This window comes from Rattus rattus, chromosome 2, assembly GCF_011064425.1.
Source record: "Rattus rattus isolate New Zealand chromosome 2, Rrattus_CSIRO_v1, whole genome shotgun sequence".
NCBI lineage: Eukaryota > Metazoa > Chordata > Mammalia > Rodentia > Muridae > Rattus > Rattus rattus.
Window position 1 is genome coordinate 154379365 of NC_046155.1, and position 22845 is coordinate 154402209.

At 50.3% G+C, this 22845-nt stretch overlaps 2 protein-coding genes across 3 annotated transcripts; one reads left to right on the plus strand and one right to left on the minus strand.

The window, feature by feature from the left end:
* Positions 1–2853: 2853 nt before the first annotated feature.
* On the minus strand, positions 2854–8424 carry Pih1d1 (PIH1 domain containing 1). Of its 2 annotated transcripts, XM_032893661.1 has the most exons (10): positions 8322–8424; positions 6485–6578; positions 6069–6135; positions 5154–5333; positions 4423–4484; positions 4253–4334; positions 3834–3963; positions 3637–3712; positions 3137–3280; positions 2854–2977 (listed from the first exon to the last, which is right to left on the minus strand). In XM_032893661.1, exons 2-10 carry the CDS (start codon positions 6572–6574, stop codon positions 2936–2938), a joined length of 873 nt encoding a protein of 290 aa, XP_032749552.1. In that variant the 5' UTR covers positions 6575–6578; positions 8322–8424; the 3' UTR covers positions 2854–2935. The 2 variants fall into 2 exon arrangements, with proteins under 2 accessions (XP_032749552.1, XP_032749551.1); XM_032893660.1 differs by lacking the exon at positions 8322–8424 and having other exon boundaries at positions 6485–7268.
* Aldh16a1 (aldehyde dehydrogenase 16 family member A1) lies at positions 8346–22044 on the plus strand. The gene is made up of 17 exons (XM_032893663.1): positions 8346–8470; positions 13677–13779; positions 14657–14783; positions 15309–15487; positions 15570–15647; positions 15787–15968; positions 16052–16204; positions 16564–16749; positions 17054–17149; positions 17339–17475; positions 17584–17689; positions 18585–18715; positions 19142–19309; positions 19462–19663; positions 20653–20838; positions 21050–21172; positions 21783–22044. The coding sequence occupies exons 1-17, from the start codon at positions 8381–8383 to the stop codon at positions 21942–21944; spliced, it is 2409 nt and encodes an 802-aa protein (XP_032749554.1). The 5' UTR covers positions 8346–8380; the 3' UTR covers positions 21945–22044.
* The last annotated feature ends 801 nt before the right edge of the window (positions 22045–22845 follow it).

The following is a 22845-nucleotide window of genomic DNA, read 5'->3' on the forward strand; positions in this document are numbered from 1 at the left end:
AGGGCAGCAGGCTGAGCCGCGCAGACGCGCCACCTGGTGGCCGTGGAGCCCGGGACTGCGTGCGGAGGAGGCGTCCGCGGCTCGCGGCCAGGTGTGAGGGAGGAGCAGATGGTGAGGAGGAGGGAGTGGGAAGGGGGCCCTGCCGCTGCCAAATCCCGGGCCGTCGCCCGCACCATCACCATGGCGACGGAGAAAGGAAGAACGCACCCAGTCTTCAAGCTTTTTCAGGACCTGGAAACTAGACCTTAGGTTGCCCAGGGAGGCCCTCAGTCTGGACTACAAGCCCCAGTGGCCTTTGCGCTTGGAAGTCAGTCCGGCGCTTCCCAACCCCACCCCACTCCCATCACCCCACGTTTCTATTTGCCTGTTCTAAGAGATATAATTTTAGCTAAGAAGCCTTAGAGTCTAAGGCTTCCTTGCGCCCTCACGTGGACAGGGGTCGCCAGTTTGCTTGCTCGCACGCTGGAGCAGGATAGACAAATCTGGCTGTTGTACAGACTTAGCGTGGAACTTAACTCCTGCCTCAGCCTCCGGAGAATGTTATAGCAGGCAAACTCACCATGTCTGGCCACTAAACAGGCATCCTGACTTTATCGACTTATCTCAGCAGTTATGTGGCAATGTTTTCAATCTTGGATTATTTATTTAATTTCACTTTTTAAGCAGGGTCTTCTCTACATAGTCCTACCTGTCGTGGAATTCACTCTAGACCAGCTGGCCTTAAACCCACAGAGATCAAATGCCCAGATTAAGCCACCATACCAGGCTTTTGTGCTTAATCTTTAAAAATTACACATAAGCCACGAGTAGTGGTGCATGCTTTTCTTTTTTAATTTATTATATATAAGTACACTGTAACTGTCTTCAGACACACCAGAAGAGGGCATCAGATCTCGTCACAGAGGGTTGTGAGCCACCATGTGGTTGGTGAGATTTGAACTCAGGACCTCTGGAAGAGCAATCAGTGCTCTTAACCACGGAGCCATCTCTCTAGCCCGTGGCACACGCTTTTAATCCCAGCACTTGGGAGGCAAAAACAGATGGATCTCTGAATTTGAGGTCAGCCTGCTTTACAGGACCAGGAAAACCAGAGCTACACAGAAAAACCTTATCTCGAGAAAATAATCCTAAAAATTACATATATATTTGGGACATACCATGCAGTAGCTAAACCTCCCTCCCTCTCTCTCTCTCTCATATGTGTGTGTGTGTGTGTGTGTGTGTGTGTGTGTGTGTGTGTGTGTACATATATATTACTTTCGACGTTTGTTCTCTTCCATATGAGTTCCCGGAATAGGCATCAGACCCAGCAGCAAGTGGCTTTACCCCCACATCTGGATGCCCAGGTCAACGGTTTTAATATCATTAACTGTTTGTATTCTCCTTCTTCCCTCAGCAGAAGAAGGAGCCAGCCTGACCCAAGACAGAGAGTTTGAAACAAGTGTGCTTGAGTCTGAGACAAGGTTGTGGCTTTGGGCACTGGAGAGATGGCTCTGTGGTTAAGAATTCTTGTTGCGGGGTTGGGAATTTAGCTCAGTGGTAGAGCGCTTGCCTAGGAAGCGCAAGGCCCTGGGTTCGGTCCCCAGCTCCAAAAAAAAAAAAAGAATTCTTGTTGCTCTCACAGAAGTTCCAGGATCAGTTCCCAGCACCCACATGGTAACTCCAGTTCTGGGATTCAACACCTTGTGATCGCTATACAACCAACCACACAAATAGTGCACATATATTCATAAATGTACAAACAGCACCTGACAACTTACCAATACAGTATATATTACAGTACAGGGTGGTGGCTGGGAAGGGCCTCAGCTTGGGGCGTACTTACGTAGCATAAATGACATTCTGGGTTTGGTCCCCAACTATATAAACCAGCATAGGGCAAACCTGAAATCCCAATACTTTAGGGGAGGCAGGAGGATTATAAATGCAAATCCTATTTCATGAGAGGTTTCAAATCAGCCTGGACAACAAGAGACCTCTTTTCAAACAAACAAATAAAAGAACAGATGGGGGTGCCCTGAGGTGTAGGTCAGTGGTACAACAAATGTATGCCTAGCTTGCTCGTTTGGTTTGGTTTGGATGTTTGAGACAGGGTTTCTCCGTGTAGCCCTGGCTGTCCTGGAACTCACTCTGTAGACCAGGCTGGCCACAATCTCGGCTATCTGCCTGCCCCGTCCCTTGAGTGCTGGGATTAAAGGTGAGTGCCACCAATGCCTGCCCAGAATACACTTGGCATTGGTGACCCTGGGTTACATGCATAGCACCAGCACCCCTCGGGGGAAAGGACATTGGGGTAGAATGGGAGTGTCCTAAAAAGGGGAACAGGACATGCTGAGGCAGGAGGGAGTGAGGCTTGGGGATTAGGGACCTCAACTTGGGGGTGCCTGTGATATGAAGCTGGACACCAAGAATGGACGGTTGACAGAGGATGAGGCAGGAGAGTCTACAGACACTGCTTGAGTTTCACTGCACAAGCCCCAGTCCCAAGAGATCCACTGTACCAGGGATGGCCATTTAACAACTTCCCACAGGACATTCTGGAGAAGATGGCACTAGAACTAGGAGAAGCAAGAGAGGTGGTATTATTCTGTAGACTGCTGGATGCCAGTGAGGGAAGAGTCTTGTCTAGGAGGGAGGGGCCAGAGTGAGCCTGGAAGCCTCCATGTTCTCGTCGGGATAATGAAATAGGATAGGAGAGAAGCAGGGGCGGCTCTGGAGCCCAGGGGAGACAGTAAAGACAGGAGCCACACTGCTCAGGAGGCCGGGGCCTTGAGAAAGAGACAGAGACTTTGGTGACACTGAGTTGGAGCAGTGTTCTCTTCCCTTCCCCCTCCATGAATCACTATCTAAAGCTGGAGAAAACTGGAAACCTGTTTATTTCACTGAGAGAAGACACCAGTATCTTCTCCACATTTGGAAATGCAGGGCACTCTGGTCAAGAGGACGCTGACAGGAGGGGCATGGACACCATCAGTTGCTGAGAAAGAAGAGAGAATGAAGATTCAGGACCCAGAGCTCCAGATGCTGGCTCTCCTCCCTCTTCCCCCAAAGCCCAGGACTTTAGGTCCACACCTCCTCCCACACCCAGGGGTCCAGGTCCCTACACTCCAGCACTTCCTGAAGCCCCTCCAGGCACCTTTCTCCTGTGGTGAAAAGCAGCCCTGCTTGCCTCACTGTTGATCCGCAGGGGGATGCAGGCATCGAGGTGATACAGTTGCTGGGGGCCTCCCACCACCAGGCGGTTCTCTCCGATCTCCAGTGCCAGCCCCTGGGCTCCATCCTGGTGATAAGGTACAGTCAGCCCACACCCCCTACACTGGGAAGCTATGTCCACAAGATTCTAGCATGCATGGTTGTGGCTTCAATCCCAGCACCAAAATAATGGGGGAAAAAAAAAAACCAAAGGACAATAATTCTAAGTCTCACGGAACTCAAACCCAGGATAGCAGCATCTGCAGCTGTCGTTTTTCTGGGCCAAAAGAGGCAACTGCATCACTGCCTTGAGAGATATAAGCCAGACCAGGAGTCTAGGCCCCAGAGTCTTCCTTCAGACCCAGGAGTTTGGCCCCTAGACCTCTTGCCTCAGCCATAGGGTGTCCACGAGCTCTTTACGCTGACTAAAGAGCCTGCACTCACCAGTTTAGGAAGGTCAACTTCAGCCAAGAGGAGGTCAGGGGCTTCCAACCAGAGGTTCAGGTGAGGCCGATCTGGGCTGCAGGGGAACAAGGGCAGACTAAGGGTGGTCCTCTACTTGGCTTACAGTCCCTTTCTCCGCTATTCAGTCCCAGGACAGTAACCAACCCAGATGTGCCCAGATGTACACAGCGGCTCACCCGTGCCGGGTTCCGAGTGAGTCATGGGTATCCAGGGTCCCCAGCTCCTGGATCCGAGGGCGCTGCTGGGAACGGATGTTCTGCTGTGAGATGGAGCCCAGGAAAGACCGGTACTTCAGCATGCGCCATTCTGACAGTACAGAGTCAAAGATCACTAAGGTAGTGCTCACCTCAGGTGGTGCTCCCCTCTGACCATAGCAAGCTTGATTCTAGGGGGCCCCACCTACCTTAGCCCCACCCTTCCTGGGGAATGCACCAAGAAACTCCCCTAGGCACACGCTGTAGGCTCTTGGCCTTGAACCATCTTGGCTCCACCCTTATTCTAAGAGGCTTCACCCCTCCTGAAAGCTAGTCGAGGAACCACTTGACACACTGATTCACCTCTCCCAAGTAAGGCACCCAAGCCTTTTGCTACTCACCGGGGTTTAGTTGTAGGCCATACTTGTCTTCAAGGCCCTCCCTGGCGATGGTGACCACTAGTTCCCTCAGGAAATCACTGTTCTGAGGTGAGAGGAAGAGGAGACATGACGGTGCGGGAGGGGCTGGAGGGAGCACACTGCCCAGGGCTCATCCCTGCCACGCACCCCACCTGCATCCTCAGGTAGAAGTTGCTATTGACAGCGACGTCATAGGCAGTACAGCCTTGGCCTTCTGTGGAGACAGAGAGGGAATGAGGTCCCCATAACCTCCATGGAATACCCATAAGGAAAACTTACCCAAGGACCAGAGACTCAAGACACAGAAAGTGAGAGGCAGCATACACTTTCCGGCCAACTCAGACAAGGTTCTTCTTGGCTTCTAGGCTCATACCCAGATTGCAGACTGCACCAATGAGGCAGGTACTGCCCCTCCCCAACAGCTCCAAGGTTCCCCTCACTCTATGCCACCCTAAGGAATGTCCACTTCTACTCTAGAGCCCTCCCATTGTCCATACACCAGTCTGTCCTGATCCTTAGTCCATCAACTAACTGTATCCTCCACACATGGGCCATCTTTCTATGTAGCCTAGGCTGGCCTCTAGCTCTCAGCAGTTCTCCTGCTTCAGCATCCTAAGAGCTAAGATTAAGAGAGTGAGCTCATACCCAGTTCACTTGTCATCTGCCTACGACCCTCTCTTCTTTGCCTAAGTAACTCTTCAAATCAGACTGGTACTCTTCCACACAACCCTCTGACACCTTCAACCTCAGTGAAGCCCAGGGCAGTCCTGAATCACTCTCACTAGAATTACGTTTGGACCCCTCTTCCTCCCAGTGCTGACTGGAAGCTCCTGAGGAAAACAATGTTGGGGGAACAGACTTGGTGTCTTCTGAGGGCACTGACTTGCATCCAGCTCAGCATGTGGTTCTCCCAGGCTCATGGGGATTCGGAAGCCAGCTTGGTCCTCCTCCAGCATCTGAAGCAGTTCGTCCTCAGTCACGTCCACCGGGGGAGGGATGGAGGGAGAGTGGCAGATGTTGATGAAAACCTTTCCTTCCGATGAGTTGGTCTTTATGCAGAAACCTGCACGAGTACAGTTATCTTGGCCATCTGTCCCTGAGTTGTCCCGTTCTCACCCACCCTCTCCCTTTTTTGAGACAAGGTCTCTCACTCAGTACTCAGGCTGGCCCCAGACTTGGGATATTTCTGCCTCTGTAGATCACAGGCACTCCCTTCTCTCCCTCTTTTAAGTGCATGCACCTAGCCTGCATGTGTGCATGTGTGCATGTGTGTGCGAGTACGCCATGACTGGAGTGAAGGTCAGAGGCCAACACTCACATCAGTTCTCTCAGCTCACCAGGCTTAGGGACAAGCACTGTTACCTGTCAGTAGGCCCTGCTTTCACACTTTGAGCTCTGCCTTCCATCTTCCTCTTCCTCTCTGCTTCTCTCAGGCACCTGACTCTTTCTTACTTTGAATCTCCACTTCCCACTCTGCTGTCTTCCATCCAGTATTTGTTGGTAATCTTCCTGCCTGTCCACTCACATAACTACTTCTAGGCCTTTGTCCCCAGTTATGATCTGGCACCTTCATCCTCTGTGTCTCCTGCCTCCAGTTTCTACTGACCCTTTGTCAGGGTCTCCCATCCTCCCCGGGATGGGATATTCTTTCTTTCTTCTTATCTTCCTATCTTTCTTTCTACTATCTATCTATCTATCCATCCATCCATCCACCTACCCACCCACCCATCTACCTATCTACCTACCTACCTAACTATTTATCTAGACACAGACATTTCTATCTAAATTTATTTCTCACCAGGCTTGGGCTGGATCTGTGTAGATTCTGGCCTGGCTGTCTGGGCTTGCTGGAGCTCTTTGGAAGCCTGGGGGGTGGGGGTGGGGGGGTGGTAAACAACCATCAGGATGAGTCTGCAAAGTCAAATCCCCTCATCTGCTTCTCAAACGTCTATAGGACAACTCATATGTGATAGCTCGGGATCACATAGGGTATTATACAGCCTAGGCCCACTTTTATCTTTATAAGAACTCCCAAGATCACCCCAACTCCTTTCTTTTAAAATCTAGGAAACCTCGAGCCAAACAACTACAATTCCCATAGGTCTCCTTGATGCCATAGGGCATTCTGGGAACGGAAGCCTCTGCGTGCCAAATAATAATAGATCGATCCTTAAATAGCCATAAATAGCCAGGTTCCCACCAGTCAGCCCGCACCTTCAGCAGCAACTCCTGAAACCGCACTGTCTCTTCGCCCATCGACTCCGCGTCGCTTAGCTCTGGTGCTAGTAACTTCGAGTCCGCCATGGCCCTAGGAAAAAGTCCTAGGCGTCCAAAACGTGGAGAACTTTTTCCAGATAAACGAAACCAGTTTACTGTAAGGTCACAGTTGATTCTTTTTGTTTGTGTGTTTTTTCGATATAGGATTTCTTTGTGTAGTCCTTCCTGGCTGACCTGAAATGTTTTGTAGACCAGGCTGGCCTCGAATCCAGAGATGCCTCCAAAGTACTGGGATTACAGGCGTGCACCACTACCAGTCGAGTACACAAAGTACTCCACCCAGAATACTAAAATCTGCCCTGAGAATGATCTACGATTTCATTATGATGAAGGCTCCGTCCTCAAGTCGGTTAGGTCTCTTGATCGGTCCTGTTGGGCCGATGCGTAATTGAAAGCCACACTTCCGGCGTCTGTATAACCAAGGAACTGAAGTAGCCACCGTTAAACCCACCTCAGCGCCCTATCATCCAAAGCAGGCACCCACACGAACCACTTGTATTAAAGAGCTGAAACCACGCCCTCCTAACCAACCAATCAAGAGTAAGGACTGAGCAAGCCCGCGAAATGACACACTTCCTGAATTAAACCTACATTTCCGCCCTTCCCTCACTGCAGGCGTTACAGTGCAGAGAGGACTGCTACTTTGAAAGCTTTAGCGTCTCCTGCTCTTGTCTATCATGTGTTAGGCTCTGGGTCCGACACACAGTTAGTCTCAATGGTGTTATCCGCCCTTTTTGAACAAAATGAATAATATTTTGTTTATAAAAAAATTATGGGGCTGGAGAGATGGCTCAGTGGTTAAGAGCACTGACTGCTCTTCTAGAGGTCCTGAGTTCAATTCCCAGCAACCACATGGTGGCTCACAACCGTCTGTAATGGAATCCGATGCCCTCTTCTGGTGTGTCTGAAGACAGCTACAGTGTACTCATATATACATTAAATAAATAAATCTTTTAAAAAATTATGGAGGCAGAGGAAGCTAGAGAGATAGTTCAACGCTGAGTGCTGACTGCTCTTCCAGAAGACGAGAGTTCGATTCCCAACACTCAAATTGCGATTAACAATCCTCTGTAATTCCAGTTCTAGGAGATCCGTCGCCCTCTTCTGGCCTCCTGGGATACTGCATGTACGTGTTGTACAGACATGCAAGCAAAATACTCACGCACATAAAAGTAATCTTTGTTTGCTTCTTTTCAAGAAAGAGAAGGATTAGGGCATGAGAGAGAAGGCTCAGCAATTAAGAACACATGTTGTTTTTGGAGAAATCTGGGGTTAAGCTCCTAATACCCACATGGTCGCTCCCAACTGCCAGTGGGCTCGCTCTTCTGGCCTACATAGGCACTGCAGACACACAGCGCAAAGAACCTCAGGGAAAACACCCAAAGAAAGATAATATTTTTAGCCGGTGTGCTCGCACACGCCTTTAATACCGGCACTCAGTAGGCAGAGTTAGGTGGATCTCTGTGAGTTAAAGCCAGCCAGGTCTACATAGTTAGCTCCAGGACCTCCAGAGCTTCACAGGGACACCCTGTCTCAAAAAGATAAAATAAAACCAAAAACTATTCTTTTTAAATAGTCAAAGTTACAATAGCCGAAGCCCTTCTGCTAATGCGGGACCCCACCCATGTCTGTTCTCTCTGAAACTACATTTCCCAGGGTTCGCAGCCGGCATCCTGTGACTCTAAAGTAGGCGGGTCACATCCTATAGTTCGCTGCTTCGCCCTACTGTTGACCCCGCCCCAATGATTGGAGTGGGCGGTGCCGCCCTTCGGACCTCCAAGTTCCTCTAGGTAGAACGTTCAGCAGTCCTTCGCGGAAGGCGTTCGGCGAGAGATGGCGGCTACGCGTGTACAGCCCTCTACCCGTGAGATTTTCACGACGCTGGAGTACGGACCGGTGCCGGAGAGCCACGCATGCGCACTGGTGAGGGCTTGCCCTGCGGCGGCTGCCTAGTCCCTAAATCCTCTGGGCCGCTTTAGGCGCACGGGCTCCCGTCATCCCCTGCGGCATTCTCGGCAGCCCCGCCCCCTGGGCGCGCGTGATTCCCGCTAAGGTTTGGAAGCCTGGCCTAGGCGACTGGCCTTGGGCCTTGATGACCCTCCTCGGGGTTCTTACTTACGGTCCTGAACGCTGCTGTAGTGTTTTTCCAGAACCCTTCAGGAAAGGGTGGTCACTAAATCCCCATATCTCTCGTGGTCCTCGTGAGACTTCTTGCTAGACCGTGGTTCCTTTCGGCCCCTGGCACTTTGGAGGCTCACAAGAACTTGCAGAACTCCAAGTTAGTTCAAAACTTCCCGTGACTGCTGCCCCTCTCCGAATATCCTTACGGTGCTCTTGTGATCCCCCGCTCCTTTGAAGGTCATGAGTTTTCTTGATCCTTCTGGCCCATTAGATTCTCATTCTTCCTCTCTGTCTCCCCCTGTCTCTTCCCCTCCTTCCCCCAGTTTAATGGGTTTCTTTGGGAGATTTTTCTATTTTCGTATTTCATTTCTATTATTCCTTTAGAAGAGCCTCCTGACTTAGGGTTCCAGAACCTTTTTGCAGTCCTAGGGGAATTTATTAGGGTTCCTGGGATTTTCTTTCAAACCAAGGGCCAATCAGAATGCCCATGGTCCCAGAAATTCTTCCCAGCATCCAGGCAGGGTATTAAGGAAGTTGGAGAGTCTTTAGACTCTAAGAGGAGTCCTCGAACTACGGAGGGCTCCACCTTTGGAAGGACAGCACTCTAAAGTTTAGAGTGTTAATCCCAAAGGTACGAGGAGAAAGACCACTGACCCCAAATCATCATGGCCAAAGTAATTAAAACTAGTAATTATGCAAGCTTTTTTAATCTGAGTACACAAGCTACCTCCCCAATAAGTTTGAGTTCTAGAAGTCAGTACTGGATGTGAGGAAGACAAGGTTTTTATACCTTGGGGATATAAATGGTGGATTTGGGGTTACAGGAGCAAAACATAAGCATATTATTGACCTCCTGAAGCAAGGACAATATTGCAAGGTGTTCCTAAAATGGTAGCCTAACGACCTTTTGAAACAAAGGCAGGGTTGCAAAATGATTGTAATATCCTTTTAAAACCAAGGCATGGTTGAGGTTTCCTGGAACAGGCAGTACAGAATCATTTGTACTTAAGGTTACAGGTGGGGCATAGCCCAATCCTTGAGAAACAGAGGTTTAATCATAAACAGGAAAGAACTAGTTAGTCTATCCTATAAGAGGCTTTCAAGCCTAAGATAGAGTCAGACTGACTCATCAAGATCAAGAGATGTCACCAAGATGCTGGTTAAGAGTAGGATCCTGGGCTGGAGAGATGGCTCATCGGTTAAGAGCACTGACTGCTCTTCCAGAGGTCCTGAGTTCAATTCCCAGCAACCACATGGTGGCTCATGACCATCTGCCATGTGATCCAATGCCGTCTTCTGGTGTCTTTGAAGAGAGCAACAGTGTACTCATATACATTAAAAAAACAAACAAATCTTTAAAAAAAGAAGAAGAGTAGGCTCCCAACCCTGGTAGCTGGTTTTCAGGCTGAGTAGTGTTCCTGCATGGAGAGTCCAGGGGGAGATAGACACCAGGTATCCGTTGACATGGATGCTGTGATGAGATGGAGCCTAGTGTTGCTTGGGCTTTATGCTCCTGGACAAACAGTTGCAGTGGAGACTCCAACCACGGAGATGTCAGTTAAGAGGTACTGAACTATTAGAGGATTTGGGACAATTCGGAGACCCCAGCTGGAAGCTGGTTAGAGGTGCTGTGCCCAGAAGCAACAATAATAGGCAGAAGGATGGATGCATGGATGCATGGATGCATGGATGGATGGACTGTGCCAACCTCTGCTGCCCACGATTTTACTTAATCCTTAGAACAGCAGAGAGGGGATTATTTTTGTTATTTTAGGGACAGAGCACAAGGCTGATGAGGGGAATAATTTTGCTCACAGTACACACAGCTTAAAGAAGTTTAGAGGAGTTGGGGATTTAGCTCAGTGGTAGAGCGCTTGCCTAACAAGCACAAGGCCCTGGGTTCGGTCCCCAGCTCCGAAAAAAAAAGAAAAGAAAAAGAAAAACAGAAGTTTAGATATGGTGGACAAACCGGTAATCCCAGCATTTGGAAGGCCAGAGCAGGAGAGTTAGAGTTCCAAATCAGCTAAGCAGTCTCAAAAAATGAGAGAAGGAGCCAGGCCTGTCACCATGTCTTGGGTTCTGTGCGCCCTCATCAGTTGCCCCCATTACTCCTCCAAAGGTCTCAGGTTTACCCTCTATGGGCAGCTCATCAACCAGAAAACATGTTTTCTTTGGCGTGGGCTTTGTTTTTGGAAATGTCATTTATTGTACAATTAATTCCATCTAAACATCCTGGATACTAATTTCTCTTGAAAATAAAATTCCAAAGTTTGGCAAGCTTTTGGCTCCAGTTGCCTGACAAAACTCATCTGGAACCAATTGTCTGGGCTACTTGGGGACATTTGAAGCTCTTGGTGTCCAATAGGCGCTCCGCTCCTGCTGCTGTGGCCTGCCAGGACCCTGTGGACATTCTTGTGGGAGTTTGTTTTCCAACTTTTCCACAGCAGCTGATATTAGGAACTCCCATGTATCCATCACTCGGCTCTGACAACTAACATGCAGGCCAGTGTTTGCTGCCGCTTCCTTCTTCCCTTCAAGAGCAGTTTACACAAATGCCAGCTGTTGTGCTACGCTCCCATAAATGTTTGAGTCTTTATTTCTAACAGATAAGGTTTGCTTTATATAACTAACACTGTCCTAGCATTAACTGTCAATCATGAGTGTAGTTCCCAGCTCATGTTCACAATGGCCCCACTTCCAAAATTGGCTCTGTCCTCTTGGACGCTGCAGTTTGGAACATTTGGGTGACAGTTTTTCTTCTCTTTTTTATGTGGTTTTCTTTTTTTTTTTTTGAATGATTTTATTTTTTAAGATTTTAAATATTTATTTTATATATATGATGAGTACACTGTAGCTGTCTTCAGACTCACCAGAAGAGGGCATCAGATCCCATTACAGATGGTTGTGAGCCACCATGTGGTTGCTTGCATTTGAACTCAGGACCTCTGGAAGAGCAGTCAGTGCTCTTAACCACTGAGCCATCTCTCCAGCCCCTTGCCTTTTCTTTTGCTCTTTGGGACAGGGTTTCTCTATGTAATCCTTCCTGGCTGTTCTGGAATGCTCCGTGTAGATAGTCTGACTGGAACTCAAAAGCAATTCTCTTGCCTCCGCCTCCCGAGTGCTGAGACGAAAGGTGTGCAGCCCCACCCCAGCCAAGATTTCTTTTTTGTTATTTATGATTATGTGTATGTATGCATGTGCACATGCTTATGAGTGATCAGGTAGGCCAGCAGAGAGGTTAGATCCCCAGGGCTGGAGTTGCAGGTGGCTGTGAAACCAACTGTGAGGAGTCCCAGGGAAGCTCTGGAGTCGCTCTTCTGCTCCAGCCTTCTTTCTTTTGAATGCTCTCCCACTGGGCTGGAATTCCTTCTGTAGGCCAAACTGGCTGTTCTTTGAACTCCTAGGATCCTCCTCCTCTACCTTCCTAACACAAATTACAAATGTGTGTGCCTTGGTCCACTTTTCTCCCATGGATCCTGGGGATTGAACTCAGGTTCTTTTATTAATTGCTTTGCTGGGCCTGGAGAGATGGCTCAGTTAGGAGCACTGACTGCTCTTCCAGAGGTCCTGAGTTCAAATCCCAGCAACCACATGGTGGCTCACAACCATCTGTAATGGGATCTGATGCCCTCTTCTAGTGTGTCTGAAGCTACAGTGTGCTTATAGATAAATAGAAAAATAAATTAAAAAAATCGAGGGGTTGGGGATTTAGCTCAGTGGTAGTGGTAGCCCAGGGTAACCCAAGGCCCTGGGTTCGGTCCCCAGCTCCGAAAAAAAAAAAAAAAAAAAAAAAAAAAAAAAAATTGCTTTGCTGCCTGACGTACTTCCCCACCATGCACTGTTTCGAGATGGAGTCTACCTAGGTAGCCTAGACTGGCTACAGTAGCAATCCTCCTGCCTCTCCATCTCTAGTGTCGGAGTTATAGGCACGTGGTGCACACTGAGCCCATTTTGCTTTAAGGAAGAAAAGTAAACAAAGAATGAGAGGCCAGTTGTCGGGATAAGGGAAAGCATCTGAGAATGGAAAGTAGAGGTTGGATTTAATTCAGCAGAATCTAAGGAGGAAGAGAAAGCAGCATGTGTGCCTGGAGAGGAAGCTGAAGCCAAGGTCACAGGAGGAACTAAAGTGGTGATGCTGGCTGTTTATGCGTATTTGTTCCCTCTCCCCAGGCATGGGGGTGGTTTACCAGAGACAGAGTTATAACCCCCTGGCTCTGCCTGGCAGTGGTGGCGCACACTCAGGAGGCAGAGGCAGGAGGCCAGCCTGGTCTACAGAGCTAGTTCCAGAACAGCCAGCGATACAAAGAGAAAAATGGAAAAATGGAAATAATAATAATATTAGTGTTATTAATAATAAACAAAACAGTAGTGCTCTTGGCTAACATGTTCAAGGCCTGGGTTCCATCCCCAGCACCAAAAAATAAACAGAAACACCACTGACAAATATGTTTCCACGGAAACAAAACTAACAAAGTCACTTCTCTGAGGATGGAAGTGAGGTGTGTGTGGTGTGTATATGTGTATATACATATATATTCACACTTAAGCCAGGCATACTAGTGCACACAGTGGATGGATGCAGGAAGATCTGGAGTTCATTCATGATACCGCAGTGAGTTTAAACCAGCCTGGGCTATTATTACATTTGATCCTGTCTGAAAAAGAAAGAAACAGAGAAAAATTAGAGTCCAAGTTCTTGCCATTGTAGCCCATGCTGGCCTGAGTCCTGGCCTGTAACAGGCTATACATGCATAGGCTGTAGCAGCAGTCCAACTAACGTAATGAGTTTCAGATAACATTTTAACCACAGTAAAACAAACAGCAAACAAACAAATGGGCTGGAAGTATAATTTGATAGTTTAGGGCCCTGCCCAAAACAAAAACAAAAGGCACACAGGAGAAGAGTGAGCTGAGGGCAAAGGGTGCAAATGTCCCCTCAAGGAGAGCAAGGGGCTGAGCTGCCCCAGCTGCCTCATCTGCTCTTCTCCAAACTCCTTTCTTCCTCCAGGCCTGGCTGGACACCCACAATCGCCTCTTGGGCCACTATGTCAATGGGATGTGGCTGAAGCCAGAACACAGGAATCCAGCGCCTTGCCAGGATCCCATCACAGGTTTTTGAAGAGTCCAGTCATTCAGGAGGAACAAAGACCTTTCTCAGGGTGTCAGCCATGCCATCCCTGATATCTAGGCTCAAGCCCCTGAGTGCAGGAACAACCACTGATGGTGGTGGGGATGGGAGTTCTCATTTCTCCTGATGACCGTCTCAGTAATTATAGTGCCCCAAAAGGCTTCTGAAGCCCCTCTTTACTAAATTCCCTTCCTCAAGCCTAGTATAATGGCTCAGACCTCTAATCCCAGCAATCCAGAGGCTGAAACAGGAGGATCATGAGTTTGAAGCCAGCCTGAAATACAAGAGTGAATTCCAGGTCAGCCATGGCTTCATAGTGAGACACTTTTAAAAAGAGAAGAAGGGGTGAAGAGACCGCTCAGTGGTTAGAAGTCAGTACTGTTCAGTACCTAGTACCCATGTCAGGACCAGGCTGCTCAAAACCACCTGTAACTTCAGGTTCAGATGATCTGACGTCTTCTGACTCCTATACATACATACATACATACACACACACACATACAGGCATACATACATACAGGCATATATACATACAGGCAAAACACTCATAACTAATTTTAAGTAAGTAAAAGTTTAAAAACACAGCTGAGCATTAATGTGTTCAGGAGGCAGAGACAGACAGATCCTTGAGTTTGAGCCCAGCCTGGTCTACAGGGAGAGTTCCAGGACAGCCAGGGCTACACAGAGAAACCCTGTATCAACAAAACAAACAAACAAAAGGTTTAAAAATCAGAGAAAGAAGGAAAAGAAAGTTGACTCCTGTCTGCAGGGCTCGGTCAGAGCAGTGACCAGTGACTAGAGGAAGGCCTGAGATGCACAGGGAACTTCTGACACAGGCTTCCCCCATCTTGTCTTGGCAGGAGAAAACCTGGCCAACTGCCTGCAAGCAGAGGCCGAGGATATCTCTGCAGCTGTGGAAGCTGCAAGGATAGCATTCAAGACCTGGAGCCAACTCCCTGGAACTGCTCGGGGCCAACATCTAACCCGGTGAGGAAGCCCAGGCAAGGTCCACAGAGGAAGAGATGGGCCTTGTCCCTCAGGATTCACAGGAGACTGGAAACAGTGACTCCGCTTCCTGAGAGCCTTTTGAGTGTTCATGTTACCTGAATGTATGTGGTGCTTCAGTGGCCAGAACAACCCTTGTTTCTCCCAGTTCACTGGGACTAGTGGTTTCAGAACATCTTAGAGCCCTGTTTCTCAGCACTTCATTAGAATCTGAGCTCCCTGCTTCCATCAGACTATGGGGTCAGCTATAAAGATCCCATTTCCCACAATGCAATTGAATCAGAGGCTCAGATTCAAGTCCCCAGTTACCTCTGGTCCTGGCTGGTAATTAGTGACCAGGACCGTTCTACAGCATCCACACAGAGTTTTGACACTCTCCTAAACTACATTTCCCATACAGCTTTGGTACCTGCTGTCCCTGATAAATTATGGATCCGCCCCTAGTGTCTGTGGGGATTATAGTCCAGGTTGCTCTGAGCATGGACCAATTCCTTGTATCCTCCAAAGGCTAGCCAAGGTTATTCAGAAGCACCAGCACCTGCTGTGGACCCTGGAGTCCCTGGTCACTGGGCGGGCTGTTCGAGAAATTCGAGATGGGGATATGCCACTGGCGCAGCAACTGCTCCACTACCATGCCCTCCAGGCACATGCGCAGGATAGCGCACTGGCAGACTGGGAGCCCTTGGGTGAGAACCTGTAGGCCCTCAAAGAGCCCTCCTGACCCAGTAAACCAACCCGTCCATCCCCCTCATTATGGATTCTTTGTAGGAGTCATTGGCCTCATCCTGCCGACTTCTTTCTCATTCTTGGACATGATGTGGAGGGTCTGCCCTGCCTTGGCTATGGGTAGGTGAGGGCTGTGGTTCCCTCCCCCTGTCTTTTCTCAGAGGATGGTTGGGGTCTGAGGAGGAGGGTAGAGGTCTGGACTCAGATCTGAAGAAAGAGAGCTGGACTTTAAGGTTCCTTGGTTGTTCCCCTCCCCTAGGCTGCACTGTGGTGGCCCTTGTGCCCCCATCCTTCCCAACACCTCTCCTCCTGGCTCAGCTGGCAGGGGAGCTTGGCTCCTTCCCAGGGATCCTCAATGTGGTATGTGGCCCTGCCTCACTGGGGCCTGTCCTGGCCTCCCAACCTGGAGTGCAGAAGGTGGCCTTCTGTGGCGCTGTGGAGGTATCTTTGGGGATGGGAGTGGGATGGGCACAGCTAAGGGCCAAGAGGCTCCTGTCACAACTGAAACCCATGGGTTCCCTCAGGAAGGACGTGCTCTACGACAGACTCTAGCAGGCAGGGGAGCCAAACTGGGCCTGGCCCTGGGCACAGAGTCCCTGTTGCTGCTAACAGACTCAGCAGATGTGGACTCAGCTATGGAGGGTGTTGTAGATGCCGTCTGGTCAGACCGCAGCCTGGTAAGATCTATATGCTCATGTCCCCAAAGTCCAGGGCCCACCATATCTCTCCAAATACATGGGTGTTCGTTCCCAACTTGTTTTTACTTTCTGGTCTTTGGGCATTTTTATTATTTGGAACAGGGTCTTATGTAGCCCAGGCTGGCTTCCAACTCACTATGTAGCCCAGACTAGCCTTGAACTCCTAATCCTGCTGCGGTTCTTGGTATATGCCACCATTCTGGGCAAGTCACGGATTTTCTGCAGTGCATCTCTTGCCTGCTGCTGCTCCTCCTCCCTGAGGTCCACGCCTCTGTGGGAACCTGTTCTTATATTGGTTGCCCCTGATTTTGACCATTTTTGATGCCTTTTCCCAACAGGGGGGACTCAGGCTCCTCATCCAGGAATCTGTATGGGATGAAGCTATGAAGCGACTCCAGGCCAGGATGGCACAGATACGGAGCGGGAAAGGACTAGATGGGGCTGTGGACATGGGGGCTCGAGGAGCTGCTGCCCGAGACCTTGCCCAGAGCTTTGTGGATGAGGCCCAAAGCCAGGGTGGACAGGTGAGCCCCAACTGCACAATGGAGTCTTAGACTTTGACTAGCTAGCTCCTATGTCAGAGTCAGAAGGTCCCAGACCCTAGATGCCTGGGTCCGAGAGAAGGACTAAAGCCTGCCTCTTCAGTTTGCAGAAGAAAGTTGGGGTCTGGCCTTCAGTGTCTGAGGGAAGAGGCTAGGGTTCTGTATGTCCAGGTTGAGGGGGGAGCCTGGGGCTTGGACCCCTGAGCCTGCAGGAGGAGGCTGAGTGGTGTCCCTGGGTCTAGAGAGGACAGGCATCTGATTTGTCTCCATGTCCCCTCCTCCCCAGGTATTCCAAGCTGGTGATGTGCCCTCCAACAGCCCCTTCTTCTCTCCAACCTTGGTCTCTGGTCTTCCTCCAGCAGCCCCATGTGCCCAGGCTGAGGTGAGGCCCCTGAGACCGCAGTCATCCTGCCCCGCCCTTCCATCCTCAGTAACTTGTGGGCAGCACCCCATACCTTAGAATGTTTGAGTGACCCTGTGACCAACCGGGGGCTGGAAATACGAGGACTTCCTAAATGAGTAAAGTGTTGACCCTAGGGCTTGCTCTCCAGTTAACACCTGTCCTTCCTAGGTGCCGTGGCCTGTGGTTATGGCTTCACCTTTCCGCACAGTCAAGGAGGCCCTGGCCCTGGCCAATGGAACACCCCGGGGAGGCAGCGCCAGTGTGTGGAGTGAGAGGCTAGGGCAGGCCCTGGAGCTGGGCTATGGGTTAGTTGGTCCTTACTCCCCTGCCTGTGCCCTGTCTCCCACTCAGGTGTCTCCCTCCCCTTACCCAGCTTTCCATCCCCTCCCCTGGTGTCTTTTCCTGCCTCCTAGGCTCCAGGTCGGCACAGTGTGGATCAATGCTCATGGCCTCCGAGACCCTGCGGTGCCTACAGGTGGCTACAAGGAGAGTGGGTCTTCCTGGCATGGAGGGCCAGATGTGAGTGCCCATCGCCTCTGTGTCTCTTGACACCTCATACCCTCACCTAGTACCTCTCACCTAGTACCCCTCACCTAATACCTCTCACCTAGTACCCCTCACCTAATACCCCTCACCTAATACCCCTCACCCCCTCACCTAGTACCCCTCACCTAGTACCCCTCACCTAGTACCCCTCACCTAGTACCTCTCACCTAGTACCCCTCACCTAATACCTCTCACCTAGTACCCCTCACCTAATACCCCTACCCCCTCACCTAATACCTCTCACCTAGTACCCCTCACCTAATACCCCTCACCTAATACCTCTCACCTAGTACCCCTCACCTAATACCCCTCACCTAATACCCCTCACCTAATACCTCTCACCTAGTACCTCTCACCTAATACCTCTCACCTAATACCCCTCACCCCCTCACCTAATACCTCGCACCTAGTACCCCTCACCTAATACCTCTCACCTAGTACCCCTCACCTAATACCCCTCACCTAGTACCCCTCACCTAATACCCCTCACCTAATACCCCTCACCTAATACCCCTCACCTACTACCCCTCATCGACTCCCTCTCACCTAATACCCCTCACCTAGTACCTCTCACCTAGTACCCCTCACCTAATACCTCTCACCTAATACCTCTCACCTAATACCCCTCACCCAATACCTCTCACCTAGTACCTCTCACCTAGTACCCCTCACCTAATACCTCTCACCTAGTACCCCTCACCTAATACCCCTCACCTAATACCTCTCACCTAGTACCCCTCACCTAATACCCCTCACCTAATACCTCTCACCTAGTACCCCTCACCTAATACCCCTCACCTAATACCTCTCACCTAGTACCCCTCACCTAGTACCACCTGGCCTCCTGGTGACCACACACCTCTCACAGGGCCTATATGAGTACCTACAGCTCCTGGGAACACCTTACCGGGAGTCCTTCCTTTGTGAGAGTCTCAACTATGACACATTTGGCCTTGCCGTGTCCTCCAGCCTGCCGTCTGGACCAGAAACAGGGCCGAGGTGAGCTGTTGAGGCCTGGCAGCCTAAGGGTGAGAGGGAGGGGCCGAGGGAGGAGGAGGTTACAGCCAGTCTCGGGGTCTCAGTTCTTAGTGCAGCTTTCTAGATCCTAACCCCAAGTGTAAAGAGAATCTCAGTTCTACTTAATGGCTTGAGTTTTTCCCGAAGCAAGAATTCGGGGAGCACCCAGATGCTCATAGGAATAGGAATTTAGAGTGTTAAGAGTTTTAGATGACCTCAGAAACTCATGGGGTAGAAATTCAGAAGCCTCCAGAGGCTCATGGCAGCAGGTGTTTGAATCCTCCTAGACGCTCATGAGAATAGAAATTTGAGTCCAGAAGGTTCCTGGTAACTGGGAGGTCCAACCAGTGTAGTAGACCTGCCAGTAGCCTACATGGACTCAGAGCCTCCTCCCACCCCACTCTGCAGCCCAGCAACTCCCTATGGGCTGTTTGTCAGGGGCCGTTTCCAGTCTCCTGGGACCCAGAGCTCCAGGCCCATCAAAGATTCTTCGGGCAAAGTCTCCAGCTATGTAGCTGAGGGTGGAGCCAAGGATATCCGAGGTGCTGTGGAGGCCGCTCATCAGGCTGCCCCTGGGTAAGAGGGTCAAATGGAAGCCCAGAGGTAAGGGTATCTAGGGTGGGAGTAAGCTTGGGACTGGAGCCCTAGGTTGAGTCTGTGGATAGAGGTGGCCATCTGGGAATAGCTAAGGTCAGGCTCTACCCCTAACTTGCGTTGTTTGCCCACAGCTGGGGAGCCCAGTCTCCAAGGGCCCGAGCAAGCCTGCTGTGGGCCCTGGCGGCTGCTCTGGAGCGGAGGAAGCAAGTCCTGGCCGCACAGCTAGAGAGGCACGGAGCGGCGCCTACGGTTGCGGAGACTGAAGTGGAGCTGAGTGTGAGGCGACTCCAGACATGGGCCACCCGGGTTCAGGACCAAGGCCAGACACTACAGGTGAGACAGATCTAAGCAGCTGATAGGACAGACACCAGCCAAGAGCCAGAGCCCAGGCTCAACATTTGTAAAACAGAGGCAGAAAAATCACAAGTTGAAGGTCAGCCTTGACCACAGTGAAACCCTGCATCGAAAAAACAAAGGTATTGCTGAGCATGGTGGCCTTCATCCCAGCAGTAAGGAGCTGCCCTGCAGGGGATGGGTTTGACCTCAGCACCCAGGCCAGAAGCCTTACCACCTCATGTAACTCTAGCTCCCAGAGACCTCACGCTTCCTTCTAACACTCACAAGTGCACATAACTGTGCCACACACACACACACACACACACACACACAAACAATTAAAAAATAAATCAAGCCTTTAGTCCCAGTACTCAAGAGGCAGAGGCAGGTAGATCTATGTGAATTTGATGCTAGCCTGGTCTGCAGAGTGACTTCCGGGATAGCCAGGACTGCCCAGAATGTTGAAAAACCAAAACTCATTCGATTGATCAATCAATCAATCGATCAATCAATCAAGCTGGGTTTTGGTGGCGCCTGTGTTTAATGCCTGTACTCAGAAGGCAGAGGCAAGCAGATCTCTGAGTACGAGGCCATCCTGGGCTACATAGGGAGCCCTGTCTCAAAACAAACCAGACACAAGCAAGTGTTGGAATATGGTTCAATGATAGAACACTTGCCCATCCTAGCATGGTGGAGCCCTCTGCAATACCTCAAAACACACTGATTGCACAGGCCCAAATCTCAGCTACTCCAAAGACTGAGGCAGGAGAATGGCAGGTTCAAGGCCCAGAGGCCCAGAGAGGTTAAGTAACTCATGCTGATGAGTGGGCATTGGAATCCAGAGTTTTAGGCCCTGAACGAGCATCCCCTGGTCACACTTTATAGGAGCTACTGTGGAATAGGAACATGTCAGATGTGGGAGAATGGGGCAGGCAATAGAGAGGCCTGTGGGAACTTGTTGATGTGTCTGTCATCTGTCCCTGTAGGTAACAGGATTGAGAGGCCCTGTGCTCCGGCTTCGAGAGCCACTAGGAGTGCTGGCTGTGGTGTGCCCAGATGAGTGGCCGCTGCTGGCTTTTGTGTCACTACTAGCCCCTGCACTGGCCCATGGCAACGCTGTGGTCTTAGTACCTAGTGGATCATGTCCTCTGCTGGCCTTGGAAGTCTGTCAGGTAAAATCACCTGCTTCCCCTCCTGCCTACTGCTTCTGGGTCTTCCAGAGCTCAGCTGGCCTCCTCCCTCCTGGGTAACCATGGTAACTTGAATTTCAGCATCCCATCTAAGTCCTATTCCTTATATGAGCCCCTACAGCTACTGCCCTACAAGGGCCACTCTTCACCCTGCCACATGTTCAACCCTGGGTGTCCCACTCTCTCATCCTAGGATATAGCTGCTCTGTTTCCTGCTGGCCTGGTGAACGTAGTGACAGGAGATCGGGACCATCTGACCCGCTGTCTGGCCTTACATCAGGATGTCCAGGCCATGTGGTACTTTGGCTCAGCCCAGGTACTTGAGGGTACTTAACCTTCACCAACAGACTTCTGTGCTAGGAGCATGGCCTCATCCCCTAAGGACCTCTGTTCCTGACAGGAAGGAATGCCTTAGCAACAGCTGTTGAGGCCCTACCCACCCCGTACAAGCTCAGGACAAAGGAAGAGTCTTCAATTGGGGTTGGGGGACACAGTGTTTCGAACAGGATTTCTCTGTGTAGCCCCTGTTCTAGAACTCACTATGTAAGCTAGGCTGGTCTTGAACTCACAGAGATTTGCCTGCTTCTACCTCCCAAGTACTGGGATTAAAGGTCTGCATCACTGCTGCTCAAGGGCCTAAAGCCTCCCTTGCCCAAAGACAGGGTGGTTTTTGGGAGACCTATTGCTAAGGTATGCACCCTAGCAACATTCCAAGGCTCTCCCCTCCTAAACCATTGTTGCGCATGGGAAGTCCCCATTGACAAGAGCCTTGAACTGGGTCTACTTCCTCTGCATCTAAAAGGAGTGTTGGCCAGGATCTAAATGCCCAGCCTTGTCAGGTCTTGTTAGCTCTTTTACAGGTGTTCGTTGCCAAGGAAGCAGCTGTTTGGCAACTGGCAGTACTAATCTTGTACTCTCCATCCCAGGGCTCCCAGTTTGTGGAATGGGCCTCTGCAGGAAACCTCAAGCCCGTGTGGGTAAACAGGGACTTCCCAAGGGCCTGGGATGTGGAAGTCCAAGGGTCAGAACAGGAGCTGAGTCTTCATGCAGCACGAACCAAGGCCCTGTGGCTGCCAATGGGGGACTGAGGTCGAAGCCACCCACTCCATCTTTCATGCCAGGGACACCAAGTGCTTGGAACTTTTCTCTCAGATTTCCCATGACTTCAAATAAACTGAGTGACTTTGACTACATTTGAGGGTGTGGGAACAGCGGCTTCTTGTGTGGCCCGGTAGGCAGCCCTGGGAGAGCACTGTTTATATAATGCATAAAGGGAACTTAGCCCCGTCCAGCACTCTGGGGTCAGGAGGAGGTAGAGGGAAGTCCCTGGAAGGCTCTGTCTGTCCCCTTTATACTTGATTCCAGCATTGGGTAGGCCACAGGGCCACCCCTTCCTGTAAGTCCCCTCTCTGACTAGGTCTATATCCTAGCACAGCCCTAGTATGTCAGCCCAGGCCAGGGCCACCACTGCTGTGCCAGGTTCTGAGGGCACAGCTTCAAGGCAAGGCCTGGCTTCCTTGAGCCGAAACTCATCATGTCTTACCATCACAGCAGGTCTCCATGGATTTAGCCTTTAGTTTGGGTTTTAGGTTTGTGGTTTTGCTTTTTTCTCCCCCTCTTTGGTCTGTTTCATCTTAGGGAACAGCTAATCTGCACATCCGTTCCTCGTGTCTCAACCTGAATGCTGGTTACTGTCAGGTGCTTCCAACCTGGCTGACGTCTGCCTGTGGGATAGAAGCAGTGGGGTTTTTGTTTGTTTGTTTTGTTTTATATTTATCTATTTATTTTATGTATGTGAGTACACTGTAGCTGTCTTCAGACGCACCAGAAGATGGTGTTTGATCCCATTGCAGATGGTTGTGAGTCACCATGTGGTTGATGGGAATTGAACTCAGGACCTCTGGAAGAGCCATCTCTCCAGGCCCTTGTTTTTGTTTTTTAAGCAGGATCTCACTATGTAGTCCTGTAGGACCTGGAACACACACACAC